Source organism: Hippoglossus stenolepis, chromosome 3 (genome assembly GCF_022539355.2).
Source record: "Hippoglossus stenolepis isolate QCI-W04-F060 chromosome 3, HSTE1.2, whole genome shotgun sequence".
NCBI classification, from domain to species: domain Eukaryota; kingdom Metazoa; phylum Chordata; class Actinopteri; order Pleuronectiformes; family Pleuronectidae; genus Hippoglossus; species Hippoglossus stenolepis.
This window is the reverse complement of record NC_061485.1, coordinates 15,124,576-15,140,317: the sequence shown is the minus strand read 5'-3', so window position 1 is coordinate 15,140,317 and position 15,742 is coordinate 15,124,576. Positions and strand designations below refer to the sequence as shown.

At 43.6% G+C, this 15,742-nt stretch overlaps 1 protein-coding gene across 3 annotated transcripts in view; it reads right to left on the bottom strand.

The window, feature by feature from the left end:
• celsr2 (cadherin, EGF LAG seven-pass G-type receptor 2) overlaps positions 1 to 15,742 on the bottom strand; it is a 64,989-nt gene that overhangs the window by 10,903 nt on the left and 38,344 nt on the right. For all 3 annotated transcript variants that reach the window (XM_035151400.2, XM_035151401.2, XM_035151402.2), the window contains exons 6-19: positions 10,680 to 10,837; positions 10,104 to 10,267; positions 9,680 to 9,805; positions 6,372 to 6,532; positions 5,001 to 5,180; positions 4,797 to 4,910; positions 4,188 to 4,344; positions 3,468 to 3,609; positions 3,260 to 3,380; positions 2,581 to 2,764; positions 2,325 to 2,426; positions 2,071 to 2,165; positions 812 to 1,021; positions 405 to 588 (exon numbers count right to left, since the gene is read on the bottom strand). In XM_035151400.2, the coding sequence (XP_035007291.1) occupies positions 405 to 588; positions 812 to 1,021; positions 2,071 to 2,165; positions 2,325 to 2,426; positions 2,581 to 2,764; positions 3,260 to 3,380; positions 3,468 to 3,609; positions 4,188 to 4,344; positions 4,797 to 4,910; positions 5,001 to 5,180; positions 6,372 to 6,532; positions 9,680 to 9,805; positions 10,104 to 10,267; positions 10,680 to 10,837 (2,098 nt within the window). The remainder of the gene's footprint in view (positions 1 to 404; positions 589 to 811; positions 1,022 to 2,070; positions 2,166 to 2,324; positions 2,427 to 2,580; positions 2,765 to 3,259; positions 3,381 to 3,467; positions 3,610 to 4,187; positions 4,345 to 4,796; positions 4,911 to 5,000; positions 5,181 to 6,371; positions 6,533 to 9,679; positions 9,806 to 10,103; positions 10,268 to 10,679; positions 10,838 to 15,742) is intronic.

The window sequence follows — 15,742 nt, the reverse complement described above, 5'->3', positions numbered from 1 at the left end:
GAAGTTTGGACCCTTCTTTCTCTTGATTAATGTTGTTACATGATGATATTTTTTTACCACTCAGCTCTGGACAGGAAATTGAAAGAGTCAGACTAAGACTTTATACATGATGGTTGACGGACCTTTCCTCTGAATATCTGAACAAAAGGACTAATTACCAGGAGAATTTCTAGTCGTTTCTAATCGGTTTGTTCTACATTTACGTTTTCAGTCTATAAATCATTTACTGAGAGATTTAGTTTTGCTTCATCATGGACTTTATATATATATATATATAGGAAAAGTGAATTAAATGACTAAACTTCAACCTGTACTTACAAATGAATGAAAATGAAGCGTCATAAGAAAAGATTTTTGCATTAGAGGTTGTCGACATGTTATCTTATTCCCTGATAAAGACTCACCGATGTGCGGCGTGACGATGGTGAAGGGGCTGAGGTACGTCTTCCTCATGTTCTGTGCCAGCGTGTTTGCGTATTCCTCATATTGTCGCAGCAGCGCCGCCGTGCCGCCCTCCGAGTGCTGGATCAGCTCCCAGTGCGGCCGTGTGTCTGGAGACAGGATGGCGCTGCCCACACGAACCAGATTCTGAGAGAAAAACAGCGAGAGTTTAGTGTGACAGGATGTCACAGCAGAGAGTGAAATGAAGTGTGAGGTATTCCCTGCAGATACGGAATGAACGGCTGTTATATCCCATCAGGACTCTCCCTCTGTTTGTACACCAATGTGTTTACTGCAACAATCTACTGATTTCACTTTTTATAAAACTGCTCTGTGTGAACGAGTGTTTCCAGCACGTGTGGTTCTTCACCTCAGTGAAGTGGACGTCCTGTGTGGCTGTGAGGTTGAAGCCCTGCTGGCTGCTCTCATGCTGCAGCAGACTCTGCGTTAGCCGATACGCCACTTTCACGTCGCTGCCGTAGTATTTCTCAGTGTGCAGCGTGGCGTTGGCCAACATGGCTGCCGTCTGCTGAACATGTCCGGAGTCCAGGAGCGAAGCGTTACGGGAAAACTTCTCAGACTGGAGGAGGAAGATGAAAACACAAACATCAAGTAACATCACTTTTCCTCCAACACCATCATGAGGTTGACATGTGTAGTTTTTTCCTACTTTTTGTGTGTAAATGAAGTGTTTGTGGGTCCTTTGTAAAATTGGCATGTTGATGTTAATTGGATTGACAACTTTTTTTAAATCAAATTCTTGGTTCAGGTCAAAGGTTTCACTTCTCCAGTGAGATATCTGAACATTTCTAAGATGCACTGGTGTCAAACTGTTATACAGACATTCATGGTACCCAGATGATAAATCTTTGACCCTGGTGCTTCCTCTAACACCACACTGAGGCTTTAGGTTCTTTCATGTTCCCCTCAGGATGAATCATAATACCAATGGGCCAACTTTTCATATCTTCAAAGAAATATTTTTTTTAATTTTTACCCTCTGCCAAGTTTTCATCAGCGTTTTTTTGTTAGAGGGATACAAAAAAAACTACTTCCATGAAATTTCTTGGACAGGTGGTGCATGACTCGAGAAAGAACCCATTTCAGTTTGGTGGGGATCCAGATCAGGGGGCGGATCCAGGAACTTTATTGTTCACTTTCTTTCGCATAGGAAGATATTGGATCATCTTCTTGACTCAGAAAATAAATTGTGGATCTTGATTTAAAAAATAGACATGTTTTGGAGACTGATATTTATGAGTGGGTGCAATATGGTGCAGATCCAAATAAAAATCAGGATCTAGTGAATTTAGATGTGGATTCATTAAGGAGACTGTTGACACTGTACTTGGTGCCATTCTAGTTAATATCTGATAACCTGATAATATGTGAAGTAAAGCCTCAGCTTCACTTTCTGTTTGGGCTAATTAGCAAATATTCTCATGACAAGATGCTAAAATGTGATGATAACATTACACCTGGGAAGCATCAGAATGTTAATATGGTCGTGAACATGTCATCATGCTGACTTCAGCACTAAGCTGGTGCAGCTTCACAAAGCTCTACATCTTCCTGAGTGAGACGGATCCCGTGCATATTTTGCTGGGTTCAGAGAGAGGAGCCACACACCAGAGTTTTCAGCTTGCTGAAGGTAACAGAGGTGCAGTTGAAGAGATTGGGAGGCAGCCAGCCCTTGTGCTCATCACAGTGTCGGACCGCTGTGCCTGGGGAGGAGGAGAGAGGGAGGAGAGAGGGAGGGAGAGAGAGAGAGTTATCACATGCGAGGTAAGGGATTGACTCCCGCTGAGAGACGGCTTGAGGCAAGTTCCACATATTGCCATTATTATATGGTAATTTGATGAGCTGCTGAAAAGCCATCTTACCGAGCGTTCCCTTGGGACAGGGAACCGCTGCAGGGAGACCAAACTTCGTCCTGGGCCACCAGATCCCAGCCTCGATGGCCTGAGGGCAGCTGTCGTAGATCACTGCGAGACGAGCAGGAAGGAGAGGGCAGAGACAGAGCGAGATGATGAGGATTAAAAATAGAAACTCATTTTAATATATATTTGTAGCTATAATGAAAATAGGATTAAGAATAGAGCTTTTCAGTAATGTGACATTAATCTGATGTATTCTGACCTTCACAGCCGTTAGGAGAAACCTCAGCGAAGGGGTTGTCGCAGCGGTCACACTGGCGTCCGATCACGCCGGGTTTACACTGGCACTGGCCGCTCTCTCGGTCGCAGGCTCTGGAGAAGGAGCCGACCGGGTAGCAGTCGCACAGCAGGCAGGTGTCGCTGCCGTCTGGGCGGTAGTGGTTGTCCTGGGAACGATACACAAAGTGCCGATTGACATCTTTTCATTTCTGCAATCTCTCCACCTGACAGCTACGACAAGCTAAATGGATGGTGAATGATAAATGGACTTCGTTTATATAACACTTTTCTAGTCTTTACGACCACTCAAAGTGCTTCACGCTAGAATTCACATTCACTCATTCACACACCCATTCACACACACATTCACACACACACACACACACACACACACACAGCTCTTCTATATATCGCACTTTTACTGTCTCAATTATCTTCCCACCTACTTTTACCTAGTGACACTTGGGCTGCGTCTCAATGCCATATCGCATTCTGACTGTGAGCAGGTATTAATGTGTTCAGACTAAAAAACTTCAGCACATTTACTTCACACGAAAACGATGTAAGAAGAGCCCATTGTGATGAATAGTTATCTAGTATCTGTCGTAATCTTATATTATGTATTGGAGTGATGGCTCAGGGCTTCAGCTCAGTGAACTCACCTTACAGCGACACTCTCCACTGGTCTTGTTACAGTCAGAGTCAAAACCTTTGTCTGTCGGACAGTTACAGGGACCACAGGTCTTGTGACCCCACCAGCCTCTTGGACACGGTAAGTCCGTCCTGTGGAGACGCACATTGTCCGTTAACTTCATTTCATCTGCAGTGGTAACCATGACTACAGTTTAACATCAATGTGGAAAACTGTACTTTTTCTCGCAGTAATGGCCGAAGTAGCTGCTGGGACAGTCACAGGTGTAGCCACGAGAGGAGCTCAGCTTCCTGCTGCACTTCGACTGGTGTTCACAGGGATTCAATGAACACACGTCAGTGCAGTTGGTGCCGTAGAAGCCTGTAAAAATAAAATGAAGCAAAGGTAAATAAATGGTAGTGGCGGTAAACTGTGGTATGGACGGAGAAGAAGACGTCAGTGACAAACAGACACGAACTGTTACGTGTTGCATTTATGGAAAACCCCACATTTTAAAGTGATTGTTGGATTAAAATGGAGCTTGTTTATAAAGTCACTTTCTAATATCACTCAAAGCCCTTTTCAGTACAGTTGACATTCACACAGTGCATCTATGTATATCTAGCACTTCGTCGTTTATCACTCATGAATCTCATTCACTCGCTGCCAGATGTCAGAAACACTATGTGGTAGGCAGCGTGCATGCAGACTGTACGAGCTGGGAATCAAACCACTGATCCTCTGACTAGTGGGCAATGCACTCTACCTCCTGAGCCACAAACCATCTGATTTACTACTCTGTTCAATGGCAAGCTATTGATTTTTAAAAACAGAAACAAAATATACAGAACATGGAATATGACACGAGCTGAAATGTTTTAAATCTACAAAGTAACATTTTGGACCCGGACGGTGTTGGGATCCTTGTTCCTGGCGTGTGAACGTGAGCCCGGACTGACCATTGAGGCAGGTGCAGGAGTGGCTGTCCCAGTCGTCGCTGCAGTAGCTGTTGACAGGACAGGGGCTGGAGCTGCAGGGGTCGGGCACGCTGCAGCCCGGCTCCACGTTCACCTTCCTGGCCTGAGACAGACTCAGAGCCCCGCCGACACGCAGGCCCTGCAGGGAAACCAGACAAACACACGGACAGCATGAAACCATGGAGGCACAACAGAGTTCAGGCTTGGCAAGAAACCATCATATCAAAGGAAAGAAAATGTCTAAAACATCAAGTCTCTCACTTTCATGTTTTGAATGGGATGTGTGACAAACACACACGTTTGGAGTCTGTCTAAAAAGCAGGGTAAGTAAAACTGGATTAAATTTGGCTCTTTTTAAAAAGATTCCAGTTCCAATTTATTTCAACATGTAGTTGCTTTGCTTTACCTTGGAACATATTCACCACTGCTGGTTAATATAAAACCTAAACAACTATTTCTATAGATGCCTTTCAACCTGCTAAACAAACTCATGTTCACCCGGGGGTTGCTCACTGTTACACCTTCGATATGGTCGACTTTTAGACATTATCACAAATGTGGATATAAACAGGATCTACAGAAGGGACAAACCTGTATACAGCCCCTGAAGCCATGCTGAACTTTCCCATCATGCCTTGCCACACCACCGACGCTCACAGTCTTCAGCTTGGAGTCCTGCAGCTTCCCGTCCACCTGCATACTCGCCTGAAATGTATATGGCACATGTGATTGTTGAGACTGGGAAGATGGAGAAATTTCATTCACAGTGATTTAGACTCAGATAGTACATCTCACCAGGTAGAGTCCATGGTCTAAAGACAACACGGCTTTGTGGTGACTCGCCGCTGCGCCCAGATTGCTGATGTCCAGCTGCAAATGATGCCAGTCTCCATCGTTCACCAGCACCTCCTCCACGCGGGACAGAGTCGAATCTTCGCCTCTGTGCAGCCCCATCAACACACTCCCCCCGCGCAGCTGCATCAGGCAGGGAGAGCACGGAGGAAAAGGGGAAGACACAGCAGGAGGGAGATTGAACCGATGTTCAATAACAGAGGAGGACAGAGGAGAGGAGAAAAACAAGACCACCAAGAGATCAGCAGTGCATCTCAACATGAAGAGAAACACAAGCTCCGACAGTCAGATTTCAAACTGGAAATAGAATATCTGATAGTTGTGAAACATCAAACAGACTCAGGTTAGATGAGCTGAAAAAGTAGCCGAGCACAGGATTGAAAATATAAACTCTTCTGATGTTTCAGTGAGCGTGTGATGAGTCTGCATGTTTAGTCTCAATGTCCTCTGACAAAAGTGACGTGCTGCATCTAAGGCGGCCAACAGGTGGAGCTGCATTCTTAAAACCTTCAATCTCTTTGGACTTTCAGGTGAGGACCGATGTCATGACTCTAAATTGACCTTAGGCGTAAATATGAGTATTAATGGTTTGTTGTCTCTGCATAGCTGTTTTCAGACATCCACTCTGGAATCTCTGGATAAACTTTCTCCAGAGTTTCTCCTGCCAGTCCCCCAGTAACAACTCTGGATACTGTCCTAGTGAGCCCAAGTGAGAATACAAATATATATAAGGATAAACAAGAGGAGCCATACACAAAGATGTCCACTTGGAAAGACAATGTCAGATGAGATTGGCTCCAACCTCCCCCCGTTACCCGTAAAGGATAAGTGACCCGTATAGGTGATGGATGGATGATGATGGATGGATAGAGTGATGGACTGCTGTCATGATTTCCCTGGACGTCACACCCATGGAGAATGTGTTTTCACTCTTACAGAATTTAGATTTAAATATTGTTTTTGACAATTAGATCCAAGTGGCCTTAAATCATAAAAGAATATGAACCGTAAGAAAAACAAAAAAAAATAGTTTTCCCCCAGTTTCTCTAATTTAAGTGTCTTGATGTAAATATATTCTTATTCCCTGGGGGACACGTTGACATTGCTGCGTATTGCAACATTTCAGAGTTTGTAAAATTGTCCACGGAGCAAAATAATATATGATGCAACTTGGCTAAAGGCAGGAAGAGACCAGGGTGTGTGTGTGTGTGTGTGTGTGTGTGTGTGTGTGTGTGTGTGTGTGTGTGTGTGTGTGTGTGTGTGTGTGTGTGTGTGTGTGTGTTTCTGTGTGTCTTAACTATATGTTGCTCTCACCTGTAGCGTGAGGTTGTGCTGCAGGCCAGATGAGATGTGTAGCAGCGTGGCGCTGGCCTGACGTGTGCGGAACATGAGCTCTACATGCCAGGGGACGGACGCCGCCAGGTTATTCCACTGCAACAGGCTGTTGCCCAGGAAACGTTGCGGGCTGGCCATGACTGCAGCAAAAAAAAAGAAGAAAGATTTAAAGCAGATAAAACTGTGAGGAGAGAGGAGGAGGCTGGACAGAGGGAGAAGTGATGCAGATAAACAGAGAGTTTCACAGTAAGTGACGTGAGACAATCAATCTCTGATCACTCTCAGAGATAAAGATGTTTTACTCAATCACATGTTCTCATTGGCTTCATAAAACACACAGCTTTTAAAACAAGTATTCGTAATACAGGCCGTTAAGATACAAGGACAGTGAGATAAAAATGTAAAAACGCATATGATTAAAGTCGACCTCCAGTGAGAAAGATGTTTCTCTTCATGTTCACTAACTGTGGTGTTTGAGCTTCACTGTGCAGAATGATGAATGTGCAGCGTTTGACACTAAAAGGCTGTTTCACGCTAATCTGCTGGAGAGGGAGAGTTTCTCTGTGTTCACCTTGACTCTGACTGAAGGCGTGAAAAGGATTTGAACTCGTCTGCGAGAGAATATGAAAAGTGAACCAGCGGAAACTAGAAAAACCTACATTGCACTGAGAATGAACTTTTAAGTAAAGTAAGAAATATGATTTGGTTTTTTAACATAGTTTCAAATCCAAAACAAAAAATTGGATTGATTCTGGATTGATTAACAATGGAAACAAACTAAATGTAATTTTAAAAACCTTTAACTGGTAAATTGGACTTTTCTTTGTGAAAAACATGAATCAATCAAACGTGTTGGGGCTCCTACAATAACTTAAACGACTACTTGAAATATTTTTGTACAACAGTAAGTTTCGCCACATCCTTTCAAATGTAGTTTTACTTGTAAAGTCGTGGTGCGTGTGATTGTTCGCTCATGCACTGCTCTCTGGGAGGCACATTCTGGCTCTTTCACACATCAGCACGCTGCCACAGGAGGAGGCTGTGCCTGACGTGCAGCAGCCTCCCTCTCGTTAAACTGTCTCCGGACAAAGTGAAGAAAAACACCTGAGTCACTCAGACTGAAACAACTGATTAGTGACGGAAAATGAACATGATGCACTGCGGCTGTTTGTCTGTCTGTTTGCAGGATTATGCAAAAACTACTATTAACAATTTTATTCAAACTTTTAGAAGGATGTGCTCTGGGAAAAGTTAGAACACATTCACTTTTGGAGCTGATTCAATTAAGGGGATGGATCAAGGATTTAAGGGGAAAGATATATCGTTGTCTGTTAGGTTTTTTTCTACGTTGTCCCAGGGAATCATTCAGGCATATTAAGGAGACTGATATCTGTGAGTGTTTGTAATATGTGTGGCTTGATTGAATTTAAGGGGACTGTGCCGTTCTTGTTTCATTATCTCCACCAAGGCAAAGGAAGAACCCATGAAGTTTCAGTGCAGATCTTGGTAAATGGGTGGCTTCCAATTTCTTCAACATGGTGATACAGAGCGTTAGCCTTGGCATTGATATGCATTCTCCAAGCACCGTTCTACTTTTAGAATTTATCTACTTTCTAAAGTTCCTGTAGAAATACGACATATGGGTCAGACAGACGTTTTACATACACCATCCTCTCTCTCATGAATGTCTGCATCATACACAGGCTCCTCTGATGGTGACGTTGATTTCTCCAGACTATTGTTGGTTATAATGTATTCACAGTTATCAAAGCTCATTAAATCACCTTTGGAGATCAGTAACGTGATCACGCTGCATTATGCTTCGCTGTCCTACTTCTACACCCCCCCACACCTTTTCCTCAGACTTATAGTCTCAATGAAACACACCTGTTCTTATTTGAATGTCCATCTCTGCTCCCTCACTCAGCAAACTTCTAATCCTCCCCTTTTACACTCGATCTGCATGAGAAAACACTTACTCCTATAAATCTTTTACTTTTGGTCTCTTTACTTTGAGCTAAAAACTAAGGTGGTGTTTTTTTGTCGCTGTAGTGAGTTAAAAAGCTAATTTCCCTTCTTCTGTCTCTTCTCAAATTGCTGTAAACCATAAATCAGCAGAGAAAACAGCTGCAGCGGATCAGGTGGAACAAAAACAGACACTGGAGAACACAAGGACAGGAACATGAGCTACGCACTGTAAGTCTTCAGGAGTCAGAGAGTACATACTCTAAACGTGATGTAACATCAACTAAACCAGAAGAAAATTTAACTAAACTAGTGGAGGTTGTAAAACCGCGTGTTAGCTTGTCCAGTGTTAAGGCTCAGGAGCTACTTCAGAATTAGTCCTTGTCATTAGTAAGTCCTCCTTAAACAATTCTACTGTCACTTTCTATTGTTTATGTGCTGGATGTTGTGTGCAGAGCTTTTTATGAACAGTCTATGGTGCAGAGTGAAGTTATAAAACTTTGTGTTCATCCTACCTGGTTTATCTGCAGTGAAGATTTTATATTCAATGTTTTTCATAAAATTAAACTGAATCTGCTTTATTATTGTTCACATGTGTGGTTTACATACAAGTTTGAATGATTTACTGAACTGCTGTCAAATTTTCATATATTACATGTCGGCTATTTCAGAGGTCGACACAATCTTCAGACCCAAGTTCACAACTTTTTAAAATAAAAACTAGATAATTCCGTTCAACTCGGCCCACAGACTGAAGCCACACTGCCTTGCCCACACTGACTGCTATAGAGTGCTGGTCGCCTGTTTTATTTTTTCAAAATACTGATATTTTATTAATTTTGAATGTATAAGTGTGAAGCCAATAAGATGAACAGTTTGCAAGATATGCATTCCACATCCAGACAGATAGACGTTTTAGGAATTAGTAGGTGGATTGAACCGGAAGCAGACAACTTTTCAAATTCGATCCTGATTCTGTCATAAATCTGGTGTTAAATCTGCTGTCATGTGATCACCCTTCGTCTGACTGTGGGTCTAAAATGAAGATGGCTGTTCCCAGAAAGCTGCTATCCCTGATTCGACAAACACAGAGAACTGCAGAAGCTGCAGACTGTGGATTTTTCCACCTGTTATTTTTAAATGCAAATGCACCAGTGTCTGTATTTGACAGTTTCTGCTACTGTTTCCTCGCTGCTTATTTTAGACCTGACAAAGATCCGCCGGGGTCGCAAAGATTTCGGGTCAAAAACTACAGACAAAATCACGTCAGCTCTTGTTAAATACACGAGAGCAGCCAACATTTTTCTACTCGACTTGTTCACCTCGTTCGCAGTTTTGTCCTCCGAATCCAAGTGGGCAATCACAGCTGAAGGAGCCCCACAGGTTCACGCAGGTTCCTCCGTTGAGACACGGGTTGTTGTTGCAGAAATGTCTTTTGGCGGAGCATCCTGGGAGAGGGTGAGAAAATAGGAAGCTGATCTCTCTGTTTGATCTGTCTGATCTCATTATTTCATCACAGTAGCAAAGAGTCAGTGGGTAATAAACTATTCATTGCAGGTACAATGATCATTTCCCTCTGTCTCTGCTTCCCCGCTGTGCTCATTATACTCAGTGTTATTCAATCTCCTCTCATTTGGCTCGTCTTAATATTAAAAAAAATGTTTTACTGCAAAACATTCACAGGTTTAACAGATACAGCCAAAGATATGCTTTTGAAACAAAACAGCTGGTCTAAACGCTGCGTACCTGGCAGAGTGCCGTTGTTCGCAATGAAGCCGGCCATGTCTACGTGCTGGTTGTCAATCCGCAGGTTCTTCATGCAGCCCACAAACTGACGGTTGCGAATGGGGAAATCTTCTGGAAGTTTAGGGACTCCTCCGAGGAGCAGGGGGCCAGTCAGGTCCAAAGATCTGATGCAGACACAGAGCCACCAAAAATATTCACACACCCACCTCAACCAAAACACATCAATGACGCTAATGTAGTAAAAAAAAAAAAAAACACATGAAAAATGTATCACATAGATAATTTTTCTGTGTTATTCTTCTCCCCGGAGATGAAAACAGAAAAAGGGATAAACATCCCGATAAAGGAAAGAGGCAAAGCTCAGCTAACACCCTGGAGATATGGAACTTCATTTCAAAACAAGTTTACGCTTTCATTTAATGAGCCGACTGCAAAGAAACTAATCACGTGAATTACTGAAGTCAATATGGAAGTAATGAGGGAATTTATAGCGAGGAATAAAGGTTATTTATGGAATTATATAGCAAAAGAGATGTTGAGCCTCCACACCTCATACCTCTGCTGATGTATACTCACTTTTTGGATCCTGTTTGGCTGCCCTGAGCAGAGCAGGTGTAGTTTCCGATCATGTGACCGAACCTCAGGGCCACAGAGGTGTCGCAGTTGTCCACCGTCAGTATGACGACCTTCTGGTCCGAAGGGCCCTGCGGGAGGCCGGCCTGGTTTAAGGTCGGCTGTGGAGAAAGAAAGAGAGAGAGAGACAGAGAGAGAAACTTACTCCACTTCCTTATGTTTCTGAGGAGACTTCTGTCTAAATAATAATACATACAAGAAACATTATAATGCCTTGTGGTAAAAGCACATCTACAGTTGAGAATCTAGAGAACTTTCTTTGGTCTGCTTTTTTTTACATTTTTCTTTCAATTTTCCATCTATCGAGGGTGTAACAATGCAATCTATGTTTTTGTGCTTTTATCTTTTGTACTGAAATAATGAATCTGTCTATTATCTGTACTGGTTTTGAGGGGGTGCAGGGGGACTGGAGCCAATGAAAGACGATCACAGAAAAATATATAAACAGATGCACACAGATGTGGACGAGAGCAGTTCAGATAAAAGACTAAAGAAAGCTGTCCAGCTTTAGGCCCTATAGCATCACAGTCATTCAAAACCTCCCAAACCATGTGTCAGAAAAATATCACACATCATCATGCTTCTATTTTTAAAACGCTTCAGTATTTTTGGTCGCTGGCTGTTTATAAATAGCACTCTGAAAATGTCTCATCACTCTGCTGCATCTAAGGACGAATCCATAAAGAAGTGCAGAAAATCCAGGGAGTCTCGGCCGCAGCTAATCTGTATTTATGGATTAATATACCAGATGATACTGGTGGTCTGAAACCGGAAAACAAACCACAAACAAATTATTATTTTTGCATCACCCTCAGGTTATTCTCCATTCAGCTCCAGCTCTCTGTAAATGAGCATTTTAATAATTCATATCATAACAGCTAAAACACACACACACACACACACACACACACACACACACACACACACACACACACACACACACACACACACACACACACACACACACACACACACACACACACACACACACACACACACTAGTGAAGGGCTTGCTCTCTGCAGGACACCGTCCCTGTCGACAAAGGAGCTTCTTCATTGTCTGAGAAATCAATAGGGGGGGAGAAACAAAAGGAGGCGGGGTCTGCGGGGGAGAGAATGATGATCCTGTCAATAAAAGGTCGCAACCTCTTTTCAAACCGGCCAGTTTTTCTGAGGTCACGTAGGGCTCACATTAACCCTGAGCGCAGGTTCAAGCTGGTGTCGCGGGCTCAGAGCAGAGCAGTGAGCACCCTGGCTCGCGGCGGAGCGGCTGGGCGGCCTGCAGGCGGGGAGACGGGCTGCTGAGCCGTCAGCTGGTCGGGGCAGGATTTAGTGGGAATTAGCTCGTCTCATGTGCAGAGATGAAACTGAGATCCGGCTCATGGCTGATGGATTGTAAACACACATGAGCTTTACATTTTCATTGTTGGGCCATTTCGGTGAGGTTGAACTAAAATAGATCCTTCGCCACCGGTTTAATAAGCTTCAGGAATGATAATTTCCTGATTGCTCTGATGTTATGATTGCCTTTGTCTTTGCCGTCTGATCCCTTAATTTAAAAGCCTGCAGATAAGACGCCCAGCGGTAGATATACTGGCGGTTTCCCAGGCTGGTGTGACATCTTTAGCAGCTCTGTCATTGTAAGTTTATTAAATTTAAAAACAGCACAACAGTATAGACTAACGTAACTTTGTCCAAGGCCTGTGTCTCTGTCACTGAGAGGCTGCAGTTAGTTCCATCTCTATACTCGCTCTGTGCCTTGTGCTCATGGATCTCTGAGTGTTGGTGATATAAATTTGATGAGACCAGTATTAACCCTTCATCTGTTTTCTTGCAGCACCTCACCAACATCACATCATCACTCTCGAGCTGCTTTCAGACATGCACTGAACTCCCAGTTCCTCCACATTTTCTCCAGCTGGCCTCCTAAGTCAGTATAAATTCAAGCGAATTCAATGTGTGAACCCAGCAGGGGATTCACCACGGGCGAGTGGGGGGGTTAATGACGTTTCTAACCCACGACAGACGCAAAAATAAAAAAGCAAAGAGAAAACAAATAGCTCCCGTTGAAAAAGCGGTGACACACACGTAGAAGACACAGATAAAGACAGGAAAACAGAAACATGACTTCTCACTGTGCTGTGGCAGTTTCACTAAAATATGTGTTGACCCGGATGAGAAGAATCTCGTTATAGCTGCTGTGATGTTTCCTTCTAAATATAAAATATTTGCCGTACCAAGGATTATAATTCAGTTGAGGGATTAAACTTCATGGACACTGCAAACCTACGACTCTTTCTTCTAACTGGATTGTGACGAGATTGCCCATATTTCTTTTGTTCCATTCAACTGTGGCCAAAATGAAAACAAAACACACACTAAAATAGTATGAATTGTGATTTGTGGCTCAGTAAAAGCACTGAACTGTTTATTTCCTCCACCGATCAGGTTATGTTTTCATTGCGGTTTGTTGTCTTTCTGCAGGATTATTCAAAAACTGATTTCCGTTTTGTTTTCCAGTTTTGTGGAGGGGTGGGGCGTGATTCAATGAAATACATATTACATATTACAAAAATGGGCAGAACCAGGACATTTTCTTTAACATGGTGCGATAAGGTGTTTGCCTTGGTGGAGGTGTGCACCGTCTCAGGTCCTCACAAAGTGGAGGTTGATGGAGGTGTCTTATGATGCCTCCCAGAGTTCAGACTGAGAAAACACAGGATGCAAACTGACGGGTTGCTCGGGTTTTATCAACATGTTCAGTTTGATGTCAAGTTAAAACTCGGTGTCGAGTGTTTGTTTGTATGAGATGATCAAGCTGTTGTGTGCTCTTCTTAAAGATGGTTAGTATCTTCACAGGAGCTCAGTAACAGTCTCAAGCTGTGGACAGATATTTGAAAAGTTCCCCCTCGAGTATAAGAGGCCCTGTTACGGAGCACAGTTCCCACAAGAAGTCACAGCACTTACTCTTGACTGTGACACTCGCTGTTCAACACTGAAATGTTAAGTAGACAGAGACTAAAGGTAGCTTTCTATTTTTCAGTCGATGCTCCTCAAGGCCAATTTGTTACAAATTTGTTGACGATGAAACAAGCAAACACGCCGTGTGAACCGTCAAAGGTGAAATCGTCTGACACGCTCTTTTCCACGGTTTTCCCTTCGCTGTGAAAGCTCTGAAACAGGCAGCGCTCCAGATTGGACGCTCCCTTCACTGACCTCTGCTGTCATCAGTCACGGCTGTTGACTCTCCAATAATGACTGTCTGTCAGGACGTCTTTCTGCCGCACAAAACCCGTCCTGTCACCCTGATTGGAGCGCACATATTTGCTCAGGACCACATTAAACACTGCTCTCGCCCACCGCTACAGGGGATTATGGGAATATGAGTTCCTTGTCACAGAGAGTGACAGGGGTTGTGCAGGACGAGCATGGCAGAAAGCAGCACAAATATGGTGTTTAAGATTGACTGGAAAAACCATAGCAACAAGAGGGGTCGGCCCTGAAGCGCGGCATCCCCGTACAAAGCCCGAGTCAATACTTCTCTGGGCATTTCTTTACCCTCCTTTCGCTCCTCTCCTGCTCCACTTCTCTGTCCTCGCTGGAGGAACAGAAGGAGAGGGGCACTTTCCCCGGGGCCGCATCATTCACTGCCCGTGCTCCCAAAGGAAGCAGAGCCCGACACAAAGGCAGCGGTCATTGCCATTCTCCACAGTCCCCCGCCATCCATGAAAGCCACATTTCAATCTAAAATGCCCCCTCCCCACCCTGCCCCACCCCCAGTGGACAGGGACGGGTCAGAGTGGGCCACCGTGGGATACCTCGAGTGGGAGGAGCCGTGGTTCTACCTCAGTGACTCACAGGATGTGGAACATGAGGAAGGAAGGGAGGATTAGTTCAGCTCCAGCGGTGGGACTGCAGCTGGACCGGGACACCTCTGGGATCTAAGACCAAACGCTGTATTCACTATAATATAGATATACATGTGATAGATACAAGAAAAATGATTAATGAAATGGGTGCAAAACATAAACTTAAGCACCCATCAGATCCATCAGAGCATTATCATCTCGATCTGCAATTCTCCTCAACAGGTTTATACCAAGTTTCAGCTCATTGCTCATGTTTGACCGCCAACTGTTGTGGCTCAATCAGCCACTGCAGGTTGAAAAGAACTCATTTTCCACTACCTGCTCAGCAATTTGTTCATCTAGGACTTGGTAAAGAAAATGAATATCTATATAATAATTGTCACTCAGCCCCAAGCACAAGTGCAGATGAATAACAATGTTTCTCCATGTCCTGGATGTATAGCAAGTCCCCACATCAACTTAAAAAGTGATGTTATGTCACTGTTTTGTTCAAACATTATCTGATATTTCAAATGCAAAAACGTTGATGATGCACATTTAACCGTCGCAAATCTGTTCTAGAGATGGAACCGGATATCACAGATTCCAGTGAGGACCTGACTCAGAGAGAGCAGTGACCAAACCCGACTTGACACGGTTAAAATGAGCTGAAGCTGAGTTTTTGTTGCCCTGTCACTCAGTTATTGTTACCATGGTAACAGCATGTTTACCCTGGTTACACATGGGTGGGTACCTCACAGGCACCATGGAACTTTTTGCAAATAAAGGATTGATTGATTTTACACACAAATAAGTCAAATAATCAATTCTTATTGTCTGACCTACATTTCTGTCCCACCTGTCCTGCATATGCATATCTCACAGAATCATCATATCCTCAAACACGCACCCTACTTACAGATGTAAAATTTCCAGGTCAGTGAAACAACAAAAGAACCAGAGCGTCGTTAAATTTAGTCTAAAAGTGATTAATGAGAAAATAATGTCTCGTTGGCAAAGAACCAGCTTGTTTTCTTCCAAAAGTTGACAAGATTCTCCGCCTTCATCACCAAAATCTGACATGTCCATGTTATCACAGACACTGAAGAGACAATCTGTGCAGCGGGGGTGTTGCCTGGCAACATCTTTATGATGCAA